Raw genomic sequence first — 14,004 nt, forward strand, 5'->3', positions numbered from 1 at the left:
CGCCTAGAAAATGCTTGTCCCATAGAGATGCTCATAAATATTTAAGGAACAAATCAATAAAAACACCTAATATTTATAGAAAGCAAACTTTGCATTAAGCACTCCATACATACTTCCTATCATTCAGCTACGCTGCAAGGTAGATGCTGTTATTATCCCCATTTTAGTGACAAGGAGGCTGAAGCTTAGAACTAAAACAGGGTAGCCAGGTTTGCTCTGAGAGAAAAATGATAGAAACAGGAGCCACCAAACCAGGTCCATGTGACTGAGAAACCCCAGTTCTCAACTGCCATCCTCCCTTGTGGCAGACATATGCTTTATGCTTTACTTACATCAATTCATTAAATGGGCATTAAACGAGGAGTAAATTGCTTGATGTATGACGCAGCTGAAAAAAAGCACGGATGAGTAAGACCGAGGTGGGAAGCAGCAGCAGCTGTGTTAACTGGGGCCGGTTATGTAAACTCCCTGAGCTTCGAGCCCTTCCTCTGTACAATGAACATATCCGTATCTCGTTTTGGGATTGATGCAGTGGTTAAATTAACTTGCTCCATTCCCCTGCCCTTTTAACTAGGCAAACACAATGAAGAAGAATATTCTAGAGAGAGGACATAAGTCACCGAAACAGGAAACAGAAATGATTTTGCACGGCACACACTTTCTCCATGAAACCCTCCCCACCCTCCAAGAAGGGATTAAATGCCCCCCCCCTTTTTATGCTCCTTCTTGTCTTGCCTCCTGCTGTAAGTGTGATAATTCTTGGTTTTCTCTTCTGTATCTCCCTCCCCACCTCCTGCCCCTGAGGCTTCCCCATAAGAGCAGGGACCAACTATGACTTGCTAGCTCTACCTTCAAAATGTAGCCCTGTGCCTGGCACCCGGTAGGTGCTCAGGAAACATTTGTACGATGTGTAACTAAAGATGGAAGAGCGGAGGATAAGAATGGAGGAGACGGGGCTGAGGGTGCTGGGTATTGGGACTGGATGCTCACATGCATCTCCCGTTGTCCCAGTGTCCTGGTGGAAATGCAGTCTGTCTTCATCCCTCTCATAAGTAAACAATCAGCTTCGGAAGCCCTTGGCTTGAGAGTTGAGAGGAACAGCTGCAGCAAGGAGGGACCAGACAGAGACACACTGGTTTGCTTCCTTAGGAAGGACCCACTTTCTAGCAAGCCACCCACTGGCATCATCACCCTTATTAACCACTAGAAATAACTGGGGCTCCAGGAGGGTCTGAAGAATTTTAACTCGCTCATATCTAGAAAGAAGCTCAATCACAAAAGATACATTGCTAAAAGTAATGTTATGTCATTAAACTAGAAAAATGTCAAAATTCAGTGATAGGAAGGGGCATATTTAATCACCAATATTATCATCACCAAGAGCAGCTGTTAATAGACCACAAAGGTCCCCCCACAAAAGACACAGGCACTGTGGACACTCTGAACTCAGAAAAAATCCTGGGCTCATGCAATGTCCCTTTTCTCAAGCTATGTGCCTTAATTGAGTTCCTTAATGTTTTTGAGGCTCCATTTCTTCATCTGTACAATGGAAATGCTGGTGGGTTACGGGTCTGGCACGTGGCAGGCACTCAAAACTGGCAGACGCCATGATCATTATGGCAGCTCTAAGGAACGCCTTCAAGGCCCATAAATTCAGCTAGTGCCTCCCCCAGCCAAGCTGATAATGAGATTATCCAAGCTGATAATGAGAAGACACTTGGGAGGATGAGATGCGGATAAGAGGGAGAGGCAGTTGAGGTTGGGTTTGACTCCTCACACCCATATACCGTATACCCAGCTTTGGAGTCCTAATACCAACACCCCTATCTCTCAAGGGCACCTCAAACTCAAAAGGTCTGAAACTGAAGACAATGAACACTTACACCCACCCCATCGCCTCCCGTGGTACCTTCTACTCCCTCTCCTGGGATATGGGGAGGCATTCCTTACACTTCTTTTGCCCCCACTCTTACAGTCTAATCAATTTCTTAAATTTACTTCAACTAATTCCCTTCTTCTGCACTCTTACCTCATTGCCTTGGTTCCTGTCCTAAGAATTCCTGATGGGCTGTCACACTTGTCTTCTACATCTAGACCTGCTTACCCCCAGCTGCACCTCCCCACTGTGGCTAGAATGTTCATTCTAAGTCCCTGCCTTATGGAAAATCCCTGTCCTCTACACGGCAAAGTCTAGACTCTTTATATGGGTGTGAGGAGTCAAACCCAACCTCAAATGCCTCTCCCTCTTATCCGCATCTCATCCTCCCAAGTGTCTTCTCATTATCAGCTTGGATAATCTTTCCCATCCCTGGCTTGTTGACCTACCAACTCCCCAGGATCCTCCCAGATTCATCCAGGCCTCACTTCTCTGTGAAAGTTTCCCCCACAAAATTTCTTCAGATAAAGTAAGTACTCTTGTCTCTGTTCCCCAATACCCTATGTATCCTTTTATTATAGCAATTGTCATTTTTTTTCATAAACTCCTTTTTTATCAATCCATTTAAACTTTGACCTCCTCAGGGGGCTGTAAAATTTATCTATTTTATCTTTGTTTCTACAGTGCCAAACGCAGCATATAGTAGTAGTTCAATATACGTGTGACAGATGAATGATCAAATTCCTTCAGTTACATAATAGCACATTAGTAGATCAAGTTTTACAGAAGTACAGTACTTGTCAACTGCATAAAGCCAATATGAGTTAATTACCCAAATAAAGGGACAGTATGGGAATGATAATGCTCTTTACTTCAATTAAATGCAAAACATTGGTTTATTCAAGACTATCTTTCACCTGACTTGTCAAGCAGATCCATTCTTCAAAGGTATTTATGGAAAACTATAGCTTTCTGCCTTGGTGTACAATTGAGCTGTGGCTAAAATAACTATGTGACCTGGAATAAAATCACTTTTTCACAGGTGGTGCAGACAAAATGCTAAGTTTTAAAGAGAGCAGAATCCCTTGCTGGAGTCGTGGGTGGTTTTCAAGGGGAGAGCAGGATTTTCTATCAGCCTAGGAGATTTGGAAAGTCCCACGCAAGAGGGAGAACATGAGTGGAGGGTGGTGAGAGCCCAGAGGAAGCAAGTAGAAGAGTGTATACGTCAAGAAAGGAGCAGAGCACAAAGTGACCAGCCCAGTGGCGACAGACTGCCAATGCCAGCTAAGGAGTCGGGACTCGGGTTTATATATAGTTGAGCCCGTTCCAGATTTTAAGGGATGAAAAGTAAGATGTTTTAGGAAGACTTATTCAGCAATAATTTTCAGGGAGACCAATTAGGATACTAAAGAATATCCAATTAAGTGATGATAAATGAAAAAGAATTTTAAGAGGCATTATGAGATGTAGATTAACCAATTTACTTTCTGATTGTTAAAGCATCTCTCAGATTTTGTGAGTGGGTGGCAAGAATGTAGTAGAACCATTTCAGAAATAGAAAAAAAGCGCAGGAGGAGCCACTTTGAGAAGGAACAACATACATTTGGCTTTATAGACATTTGCCTTGGGGACAAGCAGAACAAGGTGTCCTGAAGGAAAATGGGCATGGAAGAGTGTACTCTTTTTATTACTGTTGTCATTGTTAACAGCATGGTGATGATGGTGGTGAAAATTCACTAGTACAAGCTTTGGATTTAAAATAACATCATCTCATAGGCAAATTATGGAAATGGCCCAAGTGCCCATTGACTGATGAATAGAAAAAGAAGATGTGGTGTGTACACACACACACACACACACACAATGGAATATTACTCAACCACAAAAAAAGAATGAAATCTTGCCATCTGCAACAACACTGATAGATCTAGGAGGCATAATGCTAAGTGAGATAAGTCGGTCAGAGAAAGACAAATACCCTATGATTTCCTTCATTTGTGAATTTCACTCAAACAAAACAAATGGACAGAGGGGGTGGAGACAAACCAAAAAAATGGACTCTTAACTATAGAAAATACACTGAAGGTTCCCAGAAAGGAGATGGGTGGGGAATGGATGAAACACATGACGGAGATTAAGTATGTACTTATCATATGAACACTGAGTAACGTATAGAATTGTTCGATTACTAAATTGCACACCAGCGATTAATTTGACACTGTATGTTAACTGTACTGGAATTACAATTTAAAAACTTAATAAAAAATAATAATAAAATAAAATACCATTAATCGCAGTTTTAGTGATCCAGACCCCTCAGTCATGGAAAGCCTTTGCTGTGACTGAAGGAAATGGAGTGGGGTTGGGGATGGAGAGGGAGGCCACCACTCCCTAGTAATGGTTTTTATAAGGTGAGTTGATGGTGAGATAAGGGACACTAGGCGGTCTAATGGCCTTCCAACAAGAAGCCTCCTGAGGTGTCAATACTTATTAATCTTAGCCCATCCCTTGATTTACTCAGAGGTGAGGAAACTAATTAGTACTCAATAAACTAACAGGAGATTGAAGTCTCATTTATGAACAATGAAACTCCCCCCTGCAGTTATCTCCCTAGCCAAACGTGTCATCAGCAAGCAGCTTAGGGAACAGGAACTTCCATCTGGTCTGTGTGAAGGCTGATGTGACATCCCTACCCATAGAGGACCGTTTGTCTCTACTTAACTAAAATATTCCACCCACCATATTGGATGTTTCTCTCCTGGATGGTATGAGATGAACTATTACTTTTTCACTTTCATTTGCAATACTCTGTTGAGTGGTCAGTCCCTCAAATGCCATTACTGCCTGCAGAGTGCCCAGAGAGCTTGTTTAAGTTAGTCGGGAGCCCCACCCCCCAGAGACTCGGCTTCTGTGTGTCCCCAGTGAGGCTGGAGGATGCTGGCGAGCCTCCAGACGTTCCCAGGCAGTAGGGAGTGACTTTGAACTGATCTGATTTGCCAGGCAGGTGGGACTCCAAGCCCTCCATGCCTACTTCATACCTATTTTATTTGTGCTCTCTTCTGCCAAAGTCTTGTTTGAATACAGATTTTCAGCACCTTGACAAGAATTGGCAAAGTATTTATCCAAATTAACCTTGACCTTTTGATTAATACTGTTTCTTCGACAAGGTTATAAAACAATTGTGTGGAAGCCCATCACTAAATCAAACTCACATTTACCACAAGAAATAAAGCAACGGAAACTTCTATTTTCATGAAAATCTTTGTCCTCCGTCATTGCTCTCCAACATAGATGAAAATGTAGAGTTTCTGAATGCCATATTGTCTGAGGCACTGCCTGGTTTTTAAGTGTGTAGTAGTCATCAAAAAGAAGGTGAATTTCTCCTTTTTGGTATTTCAAGACAATCTAAAATATCCCTAGTAAAAATGATTTGTATTTCAAGTGACTGTGCAAGCACAACTCTCACTTTGTGTACACAAGAAGGACGTCCTGATTATGTGCAGGGAGCCATTGTACTGCACTGTTTTCCTATTTAGAATAACAAAAAAACTGACACTAGTCTCTTTGATTTAAAAAGAAGGGAAAAATTAATCAATTAATTAATTGATTTAAAAAGTAGAAGAAATCATAATCATGATATAATCAAGGTACAACCACTATTGATGTTTAGGAGAAGTTTACAAAGACCAGAAGCTGGCATTGGCAAGAATACCTTGGTAGACTTTTTTGTAAATTTATTTTTTATTTAACTAAATATGGTATAAAGGCCGGTGGAAGTGTAATATAATTGTGTAAATAAATCCTGTTAATAGATGTACAGATACATTTTTTTTTACTGTATCTTGTGAAATAAGGAATCTATCTCTGGTTTTAAAAAATCACATTTTCACCTCGAAACTTGTGAAATAAAGAATCCACCTCTGATTTTAGAGGATCAGATTTCCTCATTGAACAATTATTTATTGATCATTTTCGATGTGTCGGGCAACATGCCAGAGATCCAAAAGAGAACAAAAAAGATAAGACCTCTACAGTCACATTCTAGTGCAACAAAGGTAGAAAAAGGAGGAGACAACATAGAAGTAAGTAATTGAAATCATTTCACGTTGCAATAAATGCAATGAGGAAAATAACCAGGGTTCTTATTGGGGAACCTTATATGGGAGAGAATCTCAGAGGAGAACATAATATAGAGAAGGTGGACAGGGAATGTCTCCCCACAGAGGTGATTTTCTGAGAGTGAAGAGAAGAACCAGGTGTGCTGGCTGCTAAGAGCTTGAGTAACATAGTGAGAAGTAGAGAATTGCAAAACTGGAAGTAGTGATGAGCCAGAAGGTTAGGGGATGGTGGTCAGAGAGATGATCGAAGTGGCGCAGGCTCTGGTAGTGGCAAGGTCCACGTGCCATGAAGAACACTTCAGTTAAAAGTGAAGTGGTTTGGATGCCTGGGTGGCTCAGTCGGTTAAACATCTGCCTTCAGCTCAGGTCATGGTCCCAGGGTCCTGGGATCGAGCCCGACATTGGGCTCCCTGTTCAGGGGAAAGTCTGCTTCTCCCTCGCCCCTCCCCCTTCCCAAGCTCACTCTATTGCTCTTGCACTCTCTCTCACAAATAAATAACATCTTAAAAAAAAAAAAAAGAAAGAAAAAGAAAAAGAAACCAGGTGGTCAAGGGGCTGAGAGTTCATTGGGTGTCAGAGTCATCTGACAAGAATGGGGATGAGAAGTAAAGTCTAAGCTAGGACCTCCCTTCAGTGCATGAAACAGAAAGATCGGGGCAAAGGCAGCTGACGGTGTAAGGAGGAGGAAGGGAAGTTCAGCAGGACACACACACTTCACAGAAGTAGAAGCTTTTGCTGGTGGACATGTTCTGGAAGCAGCAGTAAAGTCCAAGGAAATCATTCCCTTCCCTTCTGGTCTGAGGGACAAGTGATTCAAGGAAATAAAGTTGTGTCTACTTGAGAAAGTACAAGGGAAGCAGAGTCTTGGGGGCCAGCCAGGTTTCATGTAGAGAAAGTCATGGGAAACAAACATTCCAGAAGTCTCTGGAGATTAAAGGGGAATTTGATGACCACAAGCAGAAAGTCCAGAGGGCACAGTGGAAGGCTGATTTCATTTTTGTTCTTGTCAGTGGGGCAGGGAGAGAACTAATTAGGGTACATGTAAAGACACACAAATTACAGTCTGGATAATAATGGACAGCTGGGAAATCTTGAAATTTACTAGGTCACTGGGATAAAACATTATTACTACTACTATATTATTATTATTTTATAGTATTAGTAATAATGTTTTAATTATAATAATTGTTATTATTATTTTATAGTTGTAGTAGTAGAAGAAGTAGCAGCAGAAATACATTGACAGTTTTACATCAGGCTTATGTTAAGTACTTTCCATGCAGTCAACCAATAACTCCATGATCTTCCAAAGCTCAAGTCAAATTTCACATCATCTGTGAAAATTTTATGGACTTCAGGTCATTGATAAGAAGAGTAAAGATGGATTCAGGATTTTGATGTCATTTTGGCTGTCTCTGAGAAGACAGAATACAAATGGTTTTAGAGTTGGGACTCCAAACATTTGACTCAATTGTAAGGAAGAGTTGGGCAGCTGTTTTATGAGGCTACCAAGTTGGTGTATGATGATGAGGGGTTATTCACACAATCTTCTTGCGCCAGAAAGAAGCAGTCCCCACCCACACCCCACCCTACTTAAAGCTCAACTAGTAGGACAATGATACCTGGAGGTGGTTCCCATCCACAGGACTTTATTTCTCTGCTCTTTTGTTCGATTTGCTAGAATATTTCTCATCAACCTGGAAGACCTAATTCCATTTATTCATTCAACAAATATGTGAGAGCAATTAAAGACTATCGACCATTCTAGACGCTGGGGATACAGTGGTTAACTGTATGAATGGATGGAAGGTTGGATGGTTGGATGTTTGGATGGATGGATGGATGGATGATAAATAGCTAGAGAGATAGATAACCTCTAAGAAACTTTCCCCACCACTCCCTTCACCACTGGGCTGGTGGCCCTATACATTACTCCCACAGCACATTATTTATTCATTAGTTTTCCAACAACATTTTGACAATTCTATATGTATATATCCATTCCAGTCTTCTCCTCAACCATCCTTTTCAATATAAGTGAGATCATGTTACTTCTCTGCTCAAAGCCCTTCAAAATCTTTCTAGTTTGCCCAGAGTAAAAACGAAAATCCTTAAAATTTTTATCCGTAAAATCTCATCTTCCATGTCTTCCCTTATGTAGTCATTCATTGCCAGAACTGTAGGAAGGACGTAGTCAGATGAACAGTAGATGGTAGGTAGGCTGATTCATCCCACTGACAAGAGAACTAAATTCTTGTTCTATATTTCATACAATTTTATATAGCAGGATATCAAGTAAACTTTTCTGGATTCCCTAATCATTCTTCACTTGGGAAGGAGGAAAGATTTCATACATGAATGAAATTGCATGATTATAGTTACTAAGTTATTATGATAAATAAAAATTTTATAAAATAAAACATTTCCAAGGGAAAAAGATATCTCTTTTTGCAAGTGCTTGAAATACTGAAATGGTCTTGAGGATTTTATAGTTAGCTTTGCTACAATTTTAAGTTGTAATTTATGACTTTGAACTCTTCTGTGCTTTATAGCATACCCCAAAAGCAACAACAAAAAAAAGTTCAATGCAAATACAGCTGCATTTTGTACTTACATTCAGTGCACTAGTGCTGAATCAGTGACAAAGATGATATGTTTCTGAATAGCTCAAGAATCATTGACCTACAGGAGTACGTTCTATTGTGTTTACAGGCAAAGCTAAGATGAAAATTCAAGATACTCTCCTTTCCATCTTGTGGTTACCATGTGTGTGTGTGTGTGTGTGTGTGTGTGTGTGTTTTGGAAGGTTACATAATTGATAACCATAGATAACAAAGATAGTACAAAAACAATAACTGATTCACTATGTCATAGATTCAAAACAATACTAGTAGTTTTATCCTGATAATACTCATCATATAGCATGAAAAAGTCTATTAATGTAATGCTGCACATTAACATTAAATGAATGATAACATGTAAGTAACCCAAATATATATAATATAAAATGTGAAACTTTGGTTTAGAAGGAAGCATAGATACCTTTCTTCATTGTTATATTTTCTCTGAAGAAACTTAACTACAAACTGTATAGTCAGCATGCTTTACTCAATTGTTTTGGCAGCTAACATGAAATGTGCTCTCCTCAATAGTATTCTAAAACAAATATGTTATGATTTTTGTATAACCAGGTTTGTGAATATGCTTTCAATTTTTCTCCTTCTCCATTTAACAGAACTCCAAGTTCCATATAACTGAGGGCCCCAAGGGAAAAAAGGAAAATCTTCTCAACTCTGAGAGGCCAACTAGGCTCTTAAGGAAGACCAGCCACCCACAAGGAGAGGATGGGGCTTTAGGTAAGACCACGGGGCCACCAACAATTAAGCTGAGTGAAAAACATGAAGGAAGTAGGACTGTTTTTAAGAAGTTCAACGAGATGAAGTGGCCGTTGGACATCCGCCCTTTAAACAAAAGTTTAGTCAAAGACAACAAATGGAAGGAAACAGATGTGGCCCAGGAGACACGCAGATCTTTCCTTCAGGAGTTTTGCAAGAAATATGGTGGGGTGAGTCGTCCTCAGTCACATCTTTTTCATATGGTATCCAGGATCTATGTGGAAGATAAACACAAAATCTTATATTGTGAGGTACCCAAGGCTGGCTGCTCCAACTGGAAAAGAATTCTGATGGTACTGAGTGGGTTGGCTTCGTCTGCATACAACATCTCCCATGATGCTGTTCACTACGGGAAGCATTTGAAAAAACTAGATAGCTTCGACTTAAAAGGGATATACACTCGTCTGAACACCTACACCAAAGCTGTTTTTGTTCGTGATCCCATGGAAAGGTTAGTGTCAGCATTCAGGGACAAATTTGAACACCCCAATAGCTATTACCATCCGGTATTTGGGAAAGCGATTATAAAGAAATATCGGCCAAATGCCTGTGAAGAAGCATTAAATAATGGATCTGGAGTCAAATTCAAAGAGTTCGTGCACTATTTGCTGGATTCCCGCCGTCCCGTAGGAATGGACATTCACTGGGAGAAGGTCAGCAAACTCTGCTATCCATGTTTGATCAACTATGATTTTGTAGGGAAATTCGAAACTTTGGAAGAAGATGCCAATTACTTTTTACAGCTCGTGGGTGCTCCAAAAGAGCTGAAATTTCCAAACTTTAAGGATAGGCACTCTTCTGATGAAAGAACCAATGCTCAGGTCGTGAGACAATATTTAAAGGATCTGACTAGAACTGAGAGACAATTAATCTATGACTTTTATTACCTGGACTATTTGATGTTTAATTATACGACTCCATTTTTGTAGTTTGCATTCATTTTCTAAAACCCTGTATTTACCCCATGATGATGGCCTCCAATCAGCTAACGGTAATTTTTCCTACCATTCTCTGTAAGAAGGAATTAACTAAGTGCCATTGTCTCAATTTAATGAAGATTTTTCCCAGATAGTCTGACACCAATTGGCACAAAGTTATAGGAAAATTAACTTACAGAGACGTGTAAACAACTTGAGTTGCTCTCAAATGTTTGGGAAATAGCTGCTTTTGCATTATGGATTATATTATAGAAGCAATAACCTAGCCAGCTGCTGCATTAGCTTCAACAGCCTCTTGCAATGATAGGAAAAGGGATCTAAAATAGCATGAGTATATTCTACATCCTAGAATTTGATGTCTAAAGTGCATGGATGTATTTTTAGCGGTCTGTGACATACTACCTGCACACTGGAGAGTTTTCTTACACCCCGGAAATCTTCCTATCAACTGTGATGATAAATCAATTTTGAAATAATATTTTGGACCTAGGCATTTCACTTTAGATTGGAAGGCGTATGTGATTTACAATATGAGGATATAGCGGAAAAACCAGATGAGGCTATGGCTTTTTATATTCAACAGCCAACAAAAGATGCACAGCATGCTACGATCAAAGCAGCAAAAACAACCTTCCCCTTCCAGAAAAACTTAAGGGAATTGATTCTGTTTTCTTTTGAGCCCTCTGTGCAGAGACAGAATGAGCATAACCACTAAAGGTCTTCGCTTCTGAAGCAGGCGGTTGAGAAGTTTAAGCCTCATCAGATATAAATGTGCTCCTAATTCTGGTTTAATTGGGCAGAAGGGAAATTGTTTCAGGATGGAATAATCATCAAAAACAAAGTTGCCCCTCTGAATGTAGGCCTCAAACAATAACAAAGTTTTATAAGAATATTATTTAAATCAAAGCATCATGTGTGTAGCTTTCTTAGCGGAATGTGCTCTAAGAATAGCTTTTGTTTCCAGTCTAATTACTTAGCTTGGGAATGACTTTTTAAAAACTCGTATACCACTTCAAAGATAGGTTATATTCTAAAGAATAAACAAAATTAGAGCCCTAGAAACATTTTTAATAGGCTTATGCATAAACAAATTAAGGTATTTTTTTTTTAGGTTTAAATATTCTATACTAATGCAAGACACCATTGCATTCAAATATTCAATCCAAGTTTTTGGAAAATAGGACCAGGTGTCACCCCTATCAAAATTGTAATGAATTTTGGAAATTTTTTTCCAGCAGACCTTAAGTTTGAAGACACATTTAGATGGAGAACTTATTTTAATTGGTTGACTGTTGCTTTGAGTTGAAAAACCACATATCATTCAAACCCTGTTTAAATGCGGCTCGCAAATATGTTCTTCTTCCCAATCGTTGCTTCTCATCAGTAAATACTTAGTAACGTTTCTCAGAGAAAAGTAGGCATCAATATTTAAATATTAATAAACCAAGCTAGTTACAGTTGTACTTATTTCATTCTGATTTTCCATTTCATGGCTGCGTATTCATGAATTGCTTTACTCCACACATGTCTACTTGTCCGTCCCATCTGTGTCTCCCAACAAGTACGAAACTGCAGCGGGCTCCCTGATCATAAGTATTAAACCTTCTAAGCCAACCTTTTACTACTTTCCACTCCATTTACTCTTGCCTCTAGACCCTACACTTAAACTGTGCTCTCTGTTTTTAAGGAATTTTACTCTAGAGTAATCTAAATCGTATAATTTAAATTTTGCTGTACCATGTAGAGTGGACTCCTTGTAACTTGGAAACATTGAAATGATCTTTTTATGGAGGAAGAGAGAGAATAGAAACTATGCCAAGAAGCCTGAAATTTTATTCCTAAACCACACACAAAAAAAACCCCTAGTTTTTGTATGGGTGGAATCTATTATAAAGTATAGAAGCAATTTTCTCAACGTTATTCCTAAAACCTTATAAGGAACCAAAAAAAAAAAAACTTCTCATAACTTTGGAAGAAAAAAATGGAAACAAGTGTCCTATCTTTCTCTTATTAGCATTTCTAACACACTTATGAAGATGGGGTACATATATGGAATATGCATACACATATGTATGTATATGTACATACACATATATGTCTATATGACACACACATATATGTCTATAATACTGTTTGGCACAGGAGGGAGAGAAGAGGGCTGTTGCTTTCTGTTAAGGCTGTTCTATGCCTTCCGCGGTCTGTTCTCCTCCCCATTCCCTTTCCACTTAGCCTACATAACCAGAGGTTGTCCTTCAGTCATGCTCTTCCTGAAAGACTCGCACCAGCAAGCATCCTCTGTGGCTGTGAGTACCAGGGGCCACATGTTAAAAAGATCTTATGGAGGGGTGCCTGGGTGGCTTAGTTGAGCAGCTGACTCTTGGTTTCAGCTCAGATCATGATCTCAGGATCATGAGATTGAGCCCTGTGTTGGGTTCCACACACAGTGGGCTCTGCTTGAGGATTCTTTCTCTCTCTCTCTCTCCCTCAGCCTCTCCATCATGCTCTTTCTCTATCTCTAAAATAGAGAGGGTGTTTTTTTTTAAAGGGGGTTATGAAGGAAGAACACATTTTTAATGCACCTACTCTTCTTTTAAATGGCTTCTGTTCATGGCAGAGCCAAAGAAGCCAGTCATCATCTTGGATTCCTTGTGATGTTAAATACCTCTTCCATTTATCATTTCTGAATTCTTCTGTTTGCAGATCAGCTCACATCCACCATTGTCGTTTCTGCCTGGGCACAAGTGCCAGGTGTGCACATCACTCTTCCTTTGGATGGTCACCACTTAGATTCTGAAAGGCAAGTGACCAAATCTAGACTCATCTTCCAGATGTCCAGTGTTCACATTCTAACACTAGCATGTGTTAGGTATAATTACAAGTCCTCTAATTAAACCCTAAGGATCTTATTTGTTTTTATAGGCAACAGTAATGACCCGGGCAGGCTCCTTCACTCTGTTATTCCCCTGTCTGGAATTACTAGTAGAGTAAAAGTTGGCAGTTAAATCCAAAATCAGTTACCTAACATGGTAAACTATCTATGGATATGTGTGGTTGATGTGATTGTGCCTGGGAACTGCCATAAATTTCAATGGAAATGCAGGTACAGGACACTCAACTTACTAATTTTCTCACACATGTTTGGAAATATCCTTTAAGTCAATGGAAATGTGCAGCCACTTGTTAAATTCTCTAACTTCACAGGCTATAAAATATTATCTAGCAATTCAAGAGCTACTTGGATACCATTTATAATCAAGAAGAGGAAAAAAGATTTTCTACTTTACATATGAATAATTATTCATCAAAGAAGTATTATTTCCTGAAATATATAGTGTTTAGCTGGAAAGAATATATAAGCAGATGAAGGGAATTTTGAATGTGAGTTCCCTTTGGATCATCACCAGCAGAATTGGTAGAACTTGGAATTCATAGGCTGAGACTACCATAAACATCGCCCTACTCTAAGTTCTCACTCAACCTCTTAGGGCGTCTTTAGCCTCTAGGCTTTCATAGACTATGGCAAGTAGAAACTTTGCCATGGCTGACATCCCCAATGTTCTCCAAAATCTGAAGGATAGTTGCCCTTAGGCCTTTAAGAACAGTTCAAGCATCTGAGGACCTTAGGCCAAGGCTAACTCAGTTTAGTCCTACCTCTAGGGTCATACCTTTTTCATCTC

At 39.6% G+C, this 14,004-nt stretch overlaps 1 protein-coding gene across 1 annotated transcript in view; it reads left to right on the forward strand.

Moving 5' to 3' along the window:
* Positions 1-12,917, forward strand: part of CHST9 (carbohydrate sulfotransferase 9) — a 233,054-nt gene extending 220,137 nt beyond the window's left edge. The window contains exon 5 of the mRNA XM_059139311.1: positions 9,230-12,917. Coding sequence (XP_058995294.1) covers positions 9,230-10,318 — 1,089 coding nt within the window. The 3' untranslated portion in view covers positions 10,319-12,917. The remainder of the gene's footprint in view (positions 1-9,229) is intronic.
* Positions 12,918-14,004: the final 1,087 nt, after the last annotated feature.

This window comes from Mustela lutreola, chromosome 11 (assembly GCF_030435805.1).
Source record: "Mustela lutreola isolate mMusLut2 chromosome 11, mMusLut2.pri, whole genome shotgun sequence".
NCBI classification, from domain to species: Eukaryota; Metazoa; Chordata; class Mammalia; order Carnivora; family Mustelidae; genus Mustela; species Mustela lutreola.